We start from the raw sequence: 16,298 nt of genomic DNA, 5'->3' as shown, positions 1-16,298 counted from the left end.
AATGAAACTGAACTTGTAATGTACCTTCACTTATGTAAACTTCCAAAAATTCTTTAAGTAATTAAGACTCCTTTTGTAATTTTACTGAGTAAATATTCTCATTGTAATGTTTTAGTGTGACTGTTCCGCCCAGATTTGCAACTGCTATTTGCGAACCAATCTCATTTACATTTACCATTTAGGTCTGTCACTCAATTCTTAGCATTTGAGACCGCTCTAAAAAAAAAGTGACTGAAATGGCGCTTTTGAGTGCAGAGTGATAAGAAGTGTTAATAAATGTTTGAAATTGCATTTTTGAAAGCAGCCAGTGAGTTGAAAAATTCTATTTTCCTTGGCAGTTTATTCCATTCTGTGATTGTCCTTGGGTAGAAGGAATACTTGTAGTAATCCCTAATGGCTGTCGGCAGTGCGTGAGAGTACTCTAAAGAGCGTGTTGAGTACGAATGGCCAGCGGATCGTAGTTTGGCATCTTCGTGAGAGATAAGCATGTATCGCATTTTACACAGCATAGATAAGTGTGCTGTGGTTCTTTGTGTTGTGTTGTATATTTGCAAATGTTTCTTCAATAAAAGTTGGCTGAGTTGAAGTTGAAGGAGGCCGTGAGTTGGGGGATTATTGGAGACGGGGAACGTGTATTAAAAACTGGAGAGCCAACCCATACTAATTCATTTTATTTCATAAACAGTATTACTGAATAGTCAGTGAACACCATAATGATTCTTCACTTGTAATGTAAAATAAGTTTTGCAAGAAAACTAGAGCTACCGTCCCCACTACACTGAAACTGACAATCTGCTTGAAAACAAAACTAAAATGGAGATTCTTTTCCAGTCGTACACTGCGTATTCACGATACATCGCTCGAACGATGTGATTCGCTTACATCAGAGGAGGCCCTGGCTGTCGTGCAAAGCCACCCTCCCTCACCCCCTCTTCCCGCCACTCCCCCACACCTGCCTCGAGAAAAGAAAATGAGACTCCGGGAACGAGAATGGTGTACGTCCATTGAAGCATGAGAGGATGGGGACAAGAGATACCCTGAGAACGAGGTTGATTTAGAGCATAATGACTATGACGTCATGTGCTTAGATAAGATGCAGCATGAGAAACTACTATTTTACATCAGTTTGAGTTTCTGTTTCTAGGTCAGGAGCCGATTCTGTTTTGTGTTCCTTGTTTGGGGTTTTGTATTTCCGTTTAGAGATTATCTTTCTGTTTCGGGTTTTGGGTTTTCGATTTTGCTTGTACGCTTTTTTTTTTCTAGGGTTTTGCATGTCTATTTCCGGGTTTTGAGTGTTTGTTTTGTATTACGGGCATTAAGAAAAACTTTCAGTTTTTTACATTGTATGATTCTATTTTGTATTTTGTGATTCTGGTTTTTGTGTTTCCGTTTTGGGATCTGTGTTTCTGTTTTGGGATTGGTTTTCCTTTTTGGGTTTTGTGGTATGTATTTTCCTTATCGGCCACCATATATTTGACCGCCGTTTCTCTGTAAATCTATCCACTAGAGGAAACTTAACTCGGTTAAGCACTTCTTGACAATTCAGATAGGAAAAAGGCTCAATTATCTCAGAATTGAAGCAGGTATCTCATATGTCATATGTGATTTATTTTTTGCTTCTCTTGTTTAATTTAAAACTAATTTACTTGTGATTTAGACCAGTTTAAAACAGTCAATCATACTATATGTTGCTGTGTTTTCTTTATTAAGGGTCTCGACGCGAATTCTGTTTTAGTCCATGGTGAAGGCGAATGTGATGGACTAATGACCATACAATAGAGAAAAGGTGAGGAGAGAGGCTGCATTGATACGTACTCTGCTCGTCCCTTTTTTTTGCTTTATTACTTATTATATAAATGATGTCTTTTTATAATTTCAAATGTGTTTTCGTCGTTATACCTCTGACAAGATGATGGGCATGTTGGATCTTTAACAGAGTTGGCATGTTAATTTGAACGTTTGCTTGCATCACTTTTTCTTGTAGAATGCCTGTTACACAGTAGATATTAGAATTGTTAATGTTTTATGTAAGTGATTTCATTGTTTATCTTTACACATTTTTAATACGCGTAAAATTGTCCTTCTTTCAGGAAGAGATAGATACAGGCAAATTATACATCTCATTCAGAGGTACATTTGTCCAGTTGGAAGGTTCCAGATCCTTAATGCGGTTTCCTTTAGTCTTCTTTCATCTAGAACTGGATGGTAAGTTTTAAATAAATCAAAATTTATTTCTGAAAGAAGATGGTTTATTAGTGGTTTTATGCTGAGCGTGACTGAGTAGATATGTAAGTAACATGGCATTTCTCGGCCTTCCAGTAAGGGCGCGTCCTAGCACTGTGTAGATTCTTAAGTCAGGAAATCAAGGCACAAGGCCCTATTACTGTTCGGTTTAAATCACTTAAGAAGAAAACTAAGCTGTACAAAGCTAGAAAACATCTAAAGTGAGAGAGTTTAAATCAGTATTTTCATGCTACAAACGTGGTATATATCAATGGAAATCTAAGGCGCAAGTTGTTGGCTATTATTGTTCGGTTTAAATCACATAAGAAGAAAACTAAGCTGTACAAAGCTAGGAAACATCTAAAGTCAGTGAGTTTAAATCAGCATGTTCATGCTACAAACGTGGTATTTATCAATGGAAATCTAAGGCGCAAATTGTTGGCTAAGGTCAGAAAATTTAAGAAAGACAATCATTGGCATAGTGCCTGGACTTTGGACGCAAGATATCTATTAAGAAGTTCACACTCAGGAAGAACAGCCAAAAATAGTACATGTCGAAGGAGATCTTACCAAAATTGCCTAATTTTGCCTTTTTCTTTCTTCGTTTTTTTCGCCTCGGTTACAAAACCCCGATGCTAATTTGCTCCCCAAAATAGGAATCACCTCTTTTCAATACCATTTAAATTATTCACTTCTTCGCCTGAAAGCTTGCTACCTTTTTCAGTCTAAAATTTACATTCTCATATTCAATTAGAGGAGAGAATGGTAGGAGGACATCGCTTTTTCTCTTATCGCGATTGAATGCTGCTTTGCATCTTTGCATAAACCTTGCTATACATAATTTATGTGCATTTTGTTAAAAGTGCTAAAAAATTTTTTTTTGTCAAAGTATTTCGCTTTTTATGTTTTGTTTCTTTTTTTGCTATTGCTGTCACCTTTACGCATTGTAATTTGCATGCGCCAAGGAGGGAATAATGATAAAATTGTGGAGGAGGGAATAAAAAAAATTGAGGAGAGAGAATAATAAAGTTGTAGAGGAGGAGGGAAATAAAAATGAAAAGGGTGAGAGGTAAGTAAAACATTCTGCGAAGTGCAAAAAAAAAATGATGGCTTGCCGTCTTTGACTATTTCAATAGAATAATCTTTTTGCAATTATTTCCGGCTAATTTCGAAACAATTACTAACACGCGTTACTGAAACGGACATCAGCGCTTATCATGACTCAGATCACTCGCCTGTCACCATCTCGTTGACACCAGAAGATCAGAGCGCACCTAGAGGACCATGGTTCGGGAAGTTTAATAATTCTCTTCTTGAGAATGAAGAATTCGTTACAAAATTGAAGTTTTTAGTCCAAAATGCTAAAGAAAAGCACAAAGACGTCAGATAAAAGGCTCTTTTGGGAAATGATAAAAACAGAGATTAGGATCTTCTCCATATATTTGGTTTGCTAAAAGAAAAGCTAAGGAAAAAAGGGATATTGAATTCGAACTTCTCCGAAAAGTCCAAGATCTAAACGCTCGTATTGATGCTGCTCCAGAAGGAAATCCTCTAGCGAATGAGGCAAAAAAAAATAAACATTTAATTAGATCAAAAGACCGAGGAGAAAACCAGAGGTTGTATTATCAGAAGCCGAGCTCGATGGTCTGAATCAGGAGAAAAATGGAATAAACATTTTCTCGACCTTTCGAAAAGAAGTTACAACAAAAGTCACATAAAAAAAATTGAGATCCTCTGCAGGGTCTACAATAGAGGACTCGAAAACTATCTTGAATGAAATGAAGAATTACTACCAACAATTATATACTTCCCAAGGCTAATTTCCCCCGACCAACTATCAGACTTTAATTAATTCTGGACCTTTACCAAGACTAGACGATCGCGATGCCTCACAAAGTACCCCTCAGTGTTAATGTAATCAAAGAGGAAATACTTTGGAATGACCGCTAAATTAAGATCGGTGGAAAGACGGTTTTTTGTAAAGCATGGGTTAGTAAAGGCATTTTGAGAATCAAAGATATCCTCAATGTTCACGATCAGACTTTCTATCTTTCCAAGACATTAAGGATACTTTCGACGTTCGTTGTTCTTTTCTGATTACGGTGGTCTTCTTGCAGCGATTCCTACAGATTGGAAAAATGCTATCTCACAACATGGCAATCAGGCACACACCGACGAACCAACGGTAACACAAAGCTACACAACTAACCGTTGGAAATGTTTCAACAAAATATGCTCGACTATTGTTTGCTGAGAAATATTTCTCCCTCCATTAATTGAATCCTATTTAAAAGAACAAACATTCACTCACTCCTAATGCCGTATATGAGCTTCCATTCAAAATCACCATTGAAAATAAGCTAAGAAGTTTTCAGTTCAAACTCATCCACAATATTCTTCTAACCAACCAACGCCTTTGGTAAAAGAACGTTAAATCTTCTCCAAAATGCGAACAATGTGATGCGTCCTGTGAAACTATTAGCCGTATATTTAAGAGTGTCCTGCCATAAAAATTTTCGGGAAAAAGTCATAGGCGGATTGGTGGAATCGTAAACGATCTGAAAACATAAATCCCAATCCAACGGAAGCTCTTTATGGATACAAACCTGAATCTAACAGCTTTCATTCTTTTAACCAATATCTCTTAATTGCTAGATATTACGTTTACTTGGCTAGAAACAAGTTTGAGACCCCAAAACTGGAGGTTTTCATGTTCTCCTAGAGATTCAAATACAGTGCGAAAGAGAAATTACAATAACAAACGGAAATCTTGACAAATACAGAAATAAGTGGACCATCCTGTGCATTTCTGATTAGTGTTGATTTATAGTAATTTAGCAAACGCGCCCTATTGTTATTTTTCTATTTGTTCTTCCAGTTGTTGTTAATCTGTTGAACTTTCGTATTTCGCTTTTTATTTGTTTGTTGTTTTTTTTACTGTTTCTCCTCCTTTTTTTCGCCCTGTTATTGTAAGGTTTATTGTAATGTTATGTTGAAATGATGTTAAATGAATAAATTTAAAAAATAAATATATAAATAAAAAATAGGGCCTCATCGTCAAGTTTTTTTTTTAAATTTAAGTTTAATAACACTTCTACAAATGATCAGTTTTATTTATATTAACAAGTTGTTCAGAATACTGAGAAGTTAATGATCTGCAGAGTATGGATATAACAATTAAGCTTTGAAATTTAAATTTGTTTTCTGTTTCAACTTGGATTTTCCAAATTGCCTTCCTTGAAAATGGAGATGCCAAAACGCCGTTAATTATTTGTAGCCATTTTGACGAACGAAGAAAATGAACCTCAGATTAGTGAGAGCTGAGTTATCTCAGCTGATTCATTTTGTGCAAGGTTCGGGACGTTCAAGCTCTTTAAGTGGTAGGCTTGTAATAAAGATACCTTAAAGCCATGTGCAGTACCAATGCATCAGGTCTAGCCTTCGTAAAGGCAAAGGAAGGAGTTACCTAAGTAGTGGTAGAGGGATGATTTAGGCCGTTTTGGTGGCCAGTAAGTGTCTAGCAAGGTCTAGTATAGCTAGGTCTAGTCAATGACCTCACTTTATTAATAAAACATATGTGTGTAGTAAGTGTCTAGCCACTGTCTTCCTGATTTAGTGCCTTCCGTGTGTCTTCCTCTATCCTAACAAGTGTCTTCCTCCAAATCTAATGAGCGTCTCTCTTATACAATGGGAACAATAGGCTTGCCTAGGTTTGCCCGGTAAGTAACTTGAGCCCGGTTTGTCGGACCGTCTATTAAAAAAGTAAGAATAAAAGGAGCGATCACCTAGCAACGCGAGGAACGGCTTATGCCCGGGGAGTGGGGGGGGGGGGGGGGGGGGGGGGACTTTGGTTAACTTTTGTTGTGTATGTTTCGCTGGTCTCTCAGAACCTCTACCCCATTTTAGTAAATCCAACTAGTGGTCTATTATCAATGCTGCGTTCTGATTGGTTGAGCTACTACTAGGCTATATGTTATAGCTTACTAGTAGAGAAAAGCGCCGGCTTTGAAAACCAAAACAATGGCGGCTGAATCGCGTTTTGCTAGCTTAAGTTGTTTTGTCTCGATATTTTTGACCAAGTAGTTGGAAATTTCTAAAACAATTATTCCTTTCGCCCTCATGGCTTCTGAGTGAATAGCCCATTCGGCCTTTTTTGGCCTCATGGGCTATTCACTCAGACCCTATTCCGGCTCGAGGAATAACTGTTCAATAGTGTATTCTGTGGGCAATTATAAACCCCATCTTAGTCACCTTTAGTCAAATACGTAATTTTCGCAATCCCAACTTAGTCCGCTTTCTATTTATGTATCTACCCTATATTGAATGAAGAACACTTTACTTTTCACCTACAGTACAAACATTCTGGTACGTTTGCTAACCGGAAATATGAAGAACTGTCTTACCCCAAAAATCAGAAAATGTGCGCTAGTAACTCTATTGAAAATGCGACCCCATTATAGTCAATCCAATTGTGAAAATGCGACTTCATCCGGCGGCACATCCCAATTAGCCTCTTATAAGGAAGTAACCCCCCCCCCTCCCCCTCCCCTGGGGCTTATGATTTCTATTTACCGCTAAAAATCGGATATAAACAAAGCACACAATCAAAAGTGGAGCTGAAAACTCTTTATTTCAATTTTCACTCACAATTACAAAACCATTTTGTCCGTTCTGTCCTCGAGGAAAAGACTAACTATTGAAGTCTCAGCGCTTTTGTGAGTTTATTGTCTTACTTCACGCGCCATTAGTCAGTTAATTATGCGAGTTAACAAGCCTACATTTGCATAAAAATTGGCTCACCTCTACAATAAAAACCCCAAGGGAGAATCTTGATTTATTATTTTGAAAACAAACAAGAAAAAAAAAACAATAAATAACTTAAGAAGGATTAATTGAAACACGCGACTAATAAATGGTCGCAATAAAACCAGAAACGTTTCTTTTAAAGACACAAGAAATCAACTTTTCGATCCTTTAATAATTGCACACAATAAAATACTCAGTGATTTTAAAGAAATCTATTAAACAGACCAAATAGAGAAAATCTTGCTCTTTTTTACACAATGCAAAATTTTTTGCTTACCCCTCCTCTCCTCATTTTTTTGGTTTCCTTTTGTTTCCCTCCTCCTCCTCATACGTTTGCAGAATTTAAACCCTCTCAGTTATACGCTTTTAGTATTTTTGAATACTCAGATTGCTATAATTTTTATAACAATAATATAGAATTTAGTTTATGACAAGTTATACGATAACTTTTAGCAACGAGTTTTTCTGATGATTGTTTAATTGATAGGCGATTCTTAAGAATCTCAGCTTCCACCCATTTACCTCTTGCGAAATCGACACCTAAGCGTGAAACGGTCCTCTTCGTTTTTGCTCAGAAACAGACATTTCGACGAGTAAACTATATCAAGAGAGGATAAAGGGGCTAAGAGAATGAATCCCCCATATAGGCCCTCTACCCATCGTAATCCCTCTAAAGATATTTTTAGACCTTCTCTGAGGTCTGTTGTTCCCAAGGGAGTTGAGGAGAGTAGGGAGGAGGAGGTGCGCGTGCGAAACAGCCTGGATGACTTTGAAGAAACATGTTTGTAAAGAAGTAGAAAAAAAAAGAAGGAAAATTTGCTCAGTGAAAAATTAAAACAATCCATGCACTGCACAATCTAGGAGTTAAAAAGAAAAAAGGGAAAAACCGTTGTTGTTTTGAAGCACACTCTAAGGCGGTCACGTTTCACACTATCACGAGCTTATGGGTCGTGTTTAGCCTGTCAATACTTTATTTCAAACTTAATTTCCTTTGTGAATCTTTTGATCGTTTTCTGTTTCTCGATGCTCATGCCAACTGTGATACATGCTCAAATAAAAAAAAGACTCTTAAAAACGATTATGACTTCGCTTCAAGAGAGGATAAATCTCGCACTCCCGACATGCTTTTGCAATTCTATTACTCCACGAAACTTCCACGCAACGCGCAAGGAAATATTATCCTCGGGAAAACCGATTCGTTCCAAAAATAACTTTAGAGGGATTACAATGGTTAGAGGGCCTATATGGGGGATTAATTCTCTTAGCACCTTTACCCTCTCTTGACTATATGGCGTTTGTACACTTACTGAAGTCTATTTAACAGTACATAAATGGACATTCAACGAATCAGATTTTTTCGGCATACCCGAATTTCATTCGATGTTCACAGATCTACTCTTAAAAAGTCAGAGATCGTCTAAAAGCTCAAGAGAGCTTGCTTGATCTTCTGCCTTGTAATAATGTACTAGTTTATGCGTATGAATATGTATGGTAAATAAAGGCACTTCTTCTTCTCGTAAATGTATTTCTAAGATTTGTGCTGCTTATTGTCTACCCCCATGTAGCTCTAAAAAATTTGCTATGGAAAAAGAGGAAACAGAAGTCAAGAAAGAATGATGCAACGATAAAAAACATTTCCTCATACACCAAGAATCCGGACCTTCAAGAAGCGATAAAACTTGCCTTATTAGAATTTTGAAGTATAAAAAATGACAGAGCGAATGTTAAAAAATATAGATGACCTCGAAAAGCATCTTACAAAGGCAAAAAAACAAAACGTCAGAACAGCGGAAGCATGTACTTATAACAGCCTCGGCAACGCTTATAGATCCCTCAGCAAATTCCAGGAAGCAATAAAGTACCACAACCAACACCTGAGGATTGCCCAGGAAGTCGGCGACAGGGCCGGAGAAGGACGTGCCTATGGCAATCTCGGCAATGCTTATCACTCCCTCGGCAAATTCCAAGAAGCAATAAATTACCACAACAAACGCCTGAGAATTGCCCAGGAAGTCGGCGACACGGCCGGAGAAGCTGGTGCCTATTGCAATCTCGGCATTGCTTATAAATCCCTCGTCAAATTCCAAGAAGCAATAAATTACCACAACAAAGACCTGCTGAGTATTGCCCAGGAAGTCGGCGACAGGGCCGGAGAAGGACATGCCTATGGCAATCTCGGCAATGTTTATCACTCCCTCGGCAAATTCCAAGAAGCAATAAATTACCACAACAAACACCTGAGTATTTCCCAGGAAGTCGGCGACAGGGCCCGAGAAGGAAGTACCTATGGCAATCTCGGCAATGCTTATGACTCCCTCGGCAAATTCCAAGAAGCAATAAATTACCACAACAAACACCTGACTATTGCCCAGGAAGTCGGCGACAGGGCCGGAGAAGGACATGCCTATGGCAATCTCGGCAATGCTTATAAATCCCTCGGCAAATTCCAAGAAGCAATAAATTACCACAACAAAGACCTGAGTATTGCCCAGGAAGTCGGCGACAGGGCCGGAGAAGGACAAGCCTATGGCAATCTCGGCAATGCTTATCACTCCCTCGGCAAATTCCAAGAAGCAATAAATTACCACAACAAAGACCTGAGTATTGCCCAGGAAGTCGGCGACAGGGCCGGAGAAGGACAAGCCTATGGCAATCTCGGCAATGCTTATCACTCCCTCGGCAAATTCCAAGAAGCAATAAATTACCACAACAAACACCTGAGTATTGCCCAGGAAGTCGGCGACAGGGCCGGAGAAGGACATGCCTATGACAATCTCGGCAATGTTTATCACTCTCTCGGCAAATTCCAAGAAGCAATAAATTACCACAACAAAGACCTGAGTATTGCCCAGGAAGTCGGCGACAGGGCCGGAGAAGGAGATGCCTATGGCAATCTCGGCATTGCTTATAAATCCCTCGGCAAATTCCAAGAAGCAATAAATTACCACAACAAACACCTGAGTATTGCCCAGGAAGTCGGCGACAGGGCCGGAGAAGGACGTGCCTATGGCAATCTCGGCAATGCTTATCACTCCCTCGGCAAATTCCAAGAAGCAATAAATTACCACAACAAAGACCTGAGTATTGCCCAGGAAGTCGGCGACAGGGCCGGAGAAGGACGTGCCTATGGCAATCTCGGCAATGCTTATAAATCCCTCGGCAAATTCCAAGAAGCAATAAATTACCACAACAAACACCTGAGTATTGCCCAGGAAGTCGGCGACAGGGTCGGAGAAGGAAGTGCCTATTGCAATCTCGGCAATGCTTATCACTCCCTCGGCAAATTCCAAGAAGCAATAAATTACCACAACAAAGACCTGAGTATTGCCCAGGAAGTCGGCGACAGGGCCGGAGAAGGACGTGCCTATGGCAATCTCGGCAATGCTTATCACTCCCTCGGCAAATTCCAAGAAGCAATAAATTACCACAACAAACGCCTGAGTATTGCCCGGGAAGTCGGCGACAGGGCCGGAGAAGGAAGTGCCTATTGCAATCTCGGCAAAGCTCACTTATCCCTCGAAAACTTCCAACAAGCATCGGTGTATTTCAAACAGCACCTAAGCATTGTCAAGGAAATCAGTGACAGAGCCGGAGAAGGAGTTGCCTATGGCAATCTGGGCGCTGTTCAATACTCTCTCAAAAACTTTCAACAAGCAATAGTGTATCAAAAGAAACAACTGGGCATTGCCAAGGAAATCCGCAAAAGAGAACAAGAAGGAATTGCCTATTGCAACCTCGGCTTGTCTTATTTGTCCCTCCACGAGTTTCATCAAGCAATAGATTACTTAAGGCAATTTCTGAGCATTGCTGAGGAAGTCGGTAACAAGCTTTTGGAAGGAAAGGCATATTTTAGGCTGGCTGGTTGTCTGGTAGGGTTAGGTTGTTGGAATGAAGCTTTATTTTATCTTATCACCAGCGTAGAAATCCTTGATGCTATTAGGGCCAGTTGCATTTCGGAAGATGTACTGAAAATAAGTTTTCGTAATCTTTGTAAAGGTGCCTACACTTGTTTGTGGAAGGTTCTACTAAAGCTTCAATTGACGGATGAGGCTTTATACGCTGCCGAGAAGGGACGAGCACAGGCCTTAGTAGATGCGTTGAAAATAAATTATGGCTTAACATCCCTTTCGCTCCTGAAGTCAAATGAATCTGAAGAAGAACTCACAATCATTTTAAAGAAGATATCTGTTTCGACAGTTTTTCTGGCTGTTCAAGAAGGAACAATCAATATGTGGGTCTTGAGGAAGGGAAGAAATGCTATTTTTACGCAAGCAGAACTTAAAGTTGAAGGTGCGCACGAAGATTATTTTGCTGTACTTTTAAAAACTACTTTGAAAAACATTAGGGCTGGCGTCGATGTTCGGTGCGAGAATCGGTCATTGGATGAGCGAAAGGATAACCAAACTTCCAGTACTGAAAAGGATGATCAAACATCGGAGCTGTCGCACGAGACTATGGACTGTTTTAAGCCACTGTATGATGCAGTCATTGGACCCATTGAAGACTTGCTTGATGGTGATGAACTCATTGTAGTCCCTGATGGCGCTTTATCCTTAGCTCCTTGGGCCGCGCTAAGTGAATCTTTAAGGATCCGAACAGTTCCCTCACTGACAAGTCTGAAATTCATCATAGATTCTCCAGATGAATACCACTGTAAAAGTGGCGCCCTGCTTGTCGGAGATCCATGTCTGAAGAAGGTTACAAATAAAGGGGGTTATCCTATTTATGACCAACTGGAATACGCAAAAAAGGAAGTGGAGATGATTGGAGAAATTCTTAAGTGCCAACCACTGACAGGAGAAGCAGCGACCAAAAAAGAAGTTCTTCGCAGAATAAATTCAGTTGCTTTGGTTCACATTGCAGCACACGGAAGTAAAGAAACTGGTGAAATTGCTTTGGCTCCAGACCCTTGCTGGGAATCCAACATTCCTGAGGAAGAGTATTTTTTGAGAATGTCTGATATACAAGCTGTTAAACTGAGAGCCAGGCTGGTTGTCCTTAGTTGCTGTCATAGTGGTCAAGGAGAGGTCTCTTCTGAAGGTGTGGTCGGTATTGCTCGGGCTTTCCTGTTTGCTGGTGCTCGTTCCGTGGTGGCGACACTCTGGGCAATTAATGACGAAGCAACCCTGGAGTTTATGAAAAGTTTTTACCAACACCTGAGGGGTGGAGAAAGTGCTAGTTCTGCTCTTCAGAGGGCCATGAAATGTCTCCGGGACTCGGACAAGTATTCTGCCCCAAAGTACTGGGCTCCATTTGTACTGATTGGCGATGACGTTACGACTGAATTTGATGAAAGTAACCGCGAAAGTCGTAAGTAGAAGAAATATTTTTTTTTTGTAAATTTTTTATTTCCATTGTCGCGAATCCCGAAAAAAATAAGTTGTAAAAGTAAGAATCAAAAAGCTTCTATTAAAAAAAAAGATATTTGGCAGATTCGTTTGTAACTAGGAAAATAAGTGCAAATCTTAAAAAATAAGAATGCAATGGGTGGCTACTCTTCGATTGCTATGGATTCACTCAATACGATTCCATTCGTGCCAAACTGTTGACAATTAAATCAATAAAACATTGAGCACGTACTTCAATGTTCTTAAAGAATCTGACCACCCACTTTGCATTTCGGGCCTATGTTATTGTTATTATAAGGGATATGATTATGATACATTCCATTATTTAGTCAAAGATGGAAAATTCAAGACATCAGCGAGAGAATATAGCTCCAATATTTCACAAATGCCAATTACGTAGAAAATTGAATAACAGTGAAAGTTTTTTGGACAAATAGGGAGCCTCGATGCAAAAACCGTAAACTGCCACTTATAACTCCGCCCCTCCCCTCCCCCAACGACCCCTAGTTATAGGATCATCTGCCTGTAAACAAAACAATACATCTGATCATAAGCCCCCTCCAAATTTATTGAAATTAATTCGATTTATGCGATTTATGATGGCGTTTTGAAGCTTAATTAAAACCAGTAAATGCAAAACGTACTTTGATCAACACTGCTATAACATATTTCGAAGCGTTTTTTCTATTCTGGTGATAATCCCCTTCGCATAAGAGCCTAGCCTGAGTATCAGACGTTTCTGGGGGAAAAGGGGAAAGATGGAAGCGAAAAAGTGAGAGAGCTAGCCTAGCCCCTTAGGAAGGCCTGATACTCAGGCTAATATGAGCCCCTCCGTTTATAAGTTCTCCTAAAACCCCTTTCAAAGATGTATGAGCCCAGGACTTAAACGCTGCATTTGAAAAGGTTGGATTGGATTTTCGGGGCGGTGAAAAATGCCGAATGACATGCAAAGTGACCCCCGGATCAGATACTTATCAACCTATTTAGCGACGATGTTCATAGAAGATGATAATTAATGATTAACGTCTTCGCTTTTTGGTTGGTAGATTTGGAGGTCAGCTGTTTTTAATAATAATAAAAGAGATTGCTTATACACCTTTGGACAGCTGTATGGAAGCTAAAGGTTTTGCTATGAGCTCCAGTCAAAGTTTGATTTTACTCTGTACAAGGCTCCTGTTTTATTTTATCGAGAATGGGAAATAAAATGATTTATCAGTTGGATGACTTAATAAAAAAGACATCATGAAAATCCTCTCGGTTAATCTATGTGTTCAAAATTTGCCTTATTTTGCTGTCAAGTTTCAAATTCATCGCGTCCTCGACATCGTGCACTAATTGAAGGCGTTATTTTTCGGAAGTGTATTAATACAGTATATGTTATTTTCTTCAGGTACAAAGAACGCTGATATGTGATGTCAAAAAACTTCTGAAAGAATGTCTGTGTTTACACATACAAAAAAGGCTTCCCGTTTAAGAGACTGTGGGATTACAAGAACACATTTTATTGCCAGAGGGAATTTTACTGATCGATAGGCCATTTTCACAATAACGTCATTTTACTACTACGGCTAGAATCCTTCAGGGTTTTGCTCTGTCGTGCAAATTAGGGCTTTTGTTGTTTAAACCTCGCTAGGATTACCAAGATTAACTATGAAAGGGAAAACAAACAAAAAGGATTCTGGTTCAAGTAGTAAAATCACCAGATCGTGTAAATGGCCTTTAATAACAGTAGAAAATGAGACCGTAAAACCCGTTTTTAACTAAAGAAAAAAGGTTTAGTGTAACCCCAACAACTTAAGACTAATGGAACAAAGCAGCATTTAATAAATACGTAAACGGCAGTTTTTGACATGTGCTGCTTTTCGTCTCATGTTAGGGAATCCAAAACAATCTTGGAGTCTGGATTCCAAGCCGTGGATTCCTGATTCCAGGCACTTGATTCCAGTTTTTTCTAGAGAAACCTTGGATTGGATTCCAATCCTTAGTAGGATTCCGGATTCCTTGAGCTGTATTCCGGATTCCAAAGCCCAGGATTTCGGATTCCACAAGCAAAAATTTCACGGATTCCATAATCCGGATTCCCTCACATGGCCGATGCTTTTGTTAACATTTTGTTATATATCGTCAATAATCATTTGACCCCAATGCAAGAGTCATGTTGATCATAATCATCAGCAGATGAATAAGAGAGTGTAGTCGTGACTAGGACTATTGATGACAGCGACTGAGCATCAAAGTGAATTGTATATTGTCAAACTCTGGCCCTGATTTGTCAACAAAGCCGTGATGTTATTGGTCGTCAGTCAATAACAACAAAATACTATTGTTCTAGAAGACTCTAAGTTCGAACGGTGAGTTTCGATCAGATCCGTCGTTTTTCGCTTTGACATCTGTCACTTTATAGTTAGTCCAACGTTCGGGTTTTGTTCAGTCAGTTTGTTCAATTTTTGACTTTAGATTAATGTTTGTATTTGTAACGCTTTATTGGAAAGCATAAGATAAGCTAAGATAGTCAGTCCAAACTAAGGATGGAGGGCATCCGTAAACAAGTTTTTCTTTTCTTTTTAAAACTCTAACCAACAGCGTTAAATATTTGCACTGAACACGGGGCATAACTTTTTAAGGCCATGCCCACACTAATGTGTTATCAGGACGGGGGCACCCAACGAGAATATAGTTCAAAACCACTTAAACAAAGCATTGTTAAACGTTTTTTGTATTTAAACGGTAGATATAGGCATATTTTTATCCCCTAAAAATTTTTCATCTGTTCGGATTTCCTAGCTGAAAGTCTAGTGATCCGAAAATTATAGGGATCCAAACTTACCTTTTCGAAAATTTCAGCCAGAAAAAAGGCTCCCGAAAATTCTAGGTGACATTTTAAGGGTAAAATTCTGTTAAAAATGGCATGGGCAATTATACCATTTTTCAGATGTTCGAAAACCCTAGGAGAGGCAGGCAAGCAGGAAATTTTACAACAAATGTTCCGAAGATTCTAGATCTCAAATCGTCTTCTGAAGATATTTTCCGAAAATTGACGTTGGGTGCCCCTGATCAAAACGCCTCCGGTTTTGGCGATCACGAAAACGGCAACGAAACTATGGATGTCCATACTTGCGTTTAAGTTTCGTTTTCTACAGTCAATACTAAACTAGGCAAAACACATATCTGGAGACAAATGTGTTCGCTCCCAGGATATTCTAAAGGGCGTGTTAGGCTGTGAAGTCAGCGCATTCGTAAACCTTTGTTTTTGCTCTTTATACTTACATAGCCGTTGCCCTCCATTTTGAAAAGTTTCCACCTTTGAGGCCGTTTTATGAAAACATCGGCTTTTTATCGTTTTAGTGTGGACGAAAAGCCAAAACGCATTAAAGGTAGGCGTTTCCAAACAATTATGCACTAGTGGGAAGCCGCAATAGATTATTTAGTGAGTCAGTAAATCGTAACCCATGATACAGAGCTGTGGTTCAGAATAGTTGCAGTACCTTTTTCGTGCCATTAATTTAATGCCAATTGTAATTGTTGTTTTACTGAGTTATTAAACAGGCTGTTATCAAACAGATCAGTTTCAGATCGCTAGTCCACAACGTGCTGTGGTTTGGTGCTAAGAAACAACAGCAATCGTTCAAGCTACATGACTGCTTTAAAATCGGACGGATGTTTTGTTTCCTTAACTATCGAGTTTTTCCAGGTTATAGATTTAAAGCATAGCCTCGGTTATTTATATCACGTCACATAAGGACGTAAAGTGCTTTTAACTGCTTAGGCTTAATCCCAGCGCGTTGTGTGAGTGGCACATGCAGTGATCACTAGGTTTTTGATGTTACCCATAGTTTAGTAATGTTGTATTAATTTTAACCTGAATAAAAGGAGACGTTAAGTGCAATTGCTGATCTCAATGATTTCAAAAAATATTTCAAA

The 16,298-nt window shown here is 39.1% G+C and overlaps 1 protein-coding gene and 1 long non-coding RNA gene across 2 annotated transcripts in view; both read left to right on the top strand.

Moving 5' to 3' along the window:
* The window catches only part of LOC140932597 (uncharacterized), a 91,103-nt gene extending 78,756 nt beyond the window's left edge, over positions 1–12,347 (top strand). Inside the window, exons 2-3 of the mRNA XM_073382113.1 lie at positions 8,867–10,527; positions 10,867–12,347. Of these exons, the coding sequence (XP_073238214.1) occupies positions 8,867–10,527; positions 10,867–12,347 (3,142 nt within the window). The remainder of the gene's footprint in view (positions 1–8,866; positions 10,528–10,866) is intronic.
* Positions 1,734–8,727, top strand: LOC140940294 (uncharacterized). The gene is made up of 3 exons (XR_012166336.1): positions 1,734–1,786; positions 2,091–2,205; positions 8,595–8,727. It is a non-coding gene; the product is annotated as an uncharacterized lncRNA (long non-coding RNA).
* Positions 12,348–16,298: the final 3,951 nt, after the last annotated feature.

The sequence above is a fragment of the Porites lutea genome, chromosome 1, assembly GCF_958299795.1.
Source record: "Porites lutea chromosome 1, jaPorLute2.1, whole genome shotgun sequence".
NCBI lineage: Eukaryota > Metazoa > Cnidaria > Anthozoa > Scleractinia > Poritidae > Porites > Porites lutea.
Note: the sequence above shows the minus strand (reverse complement) of the source record. Positions and strands in the feature narration are given on the sequence as shown.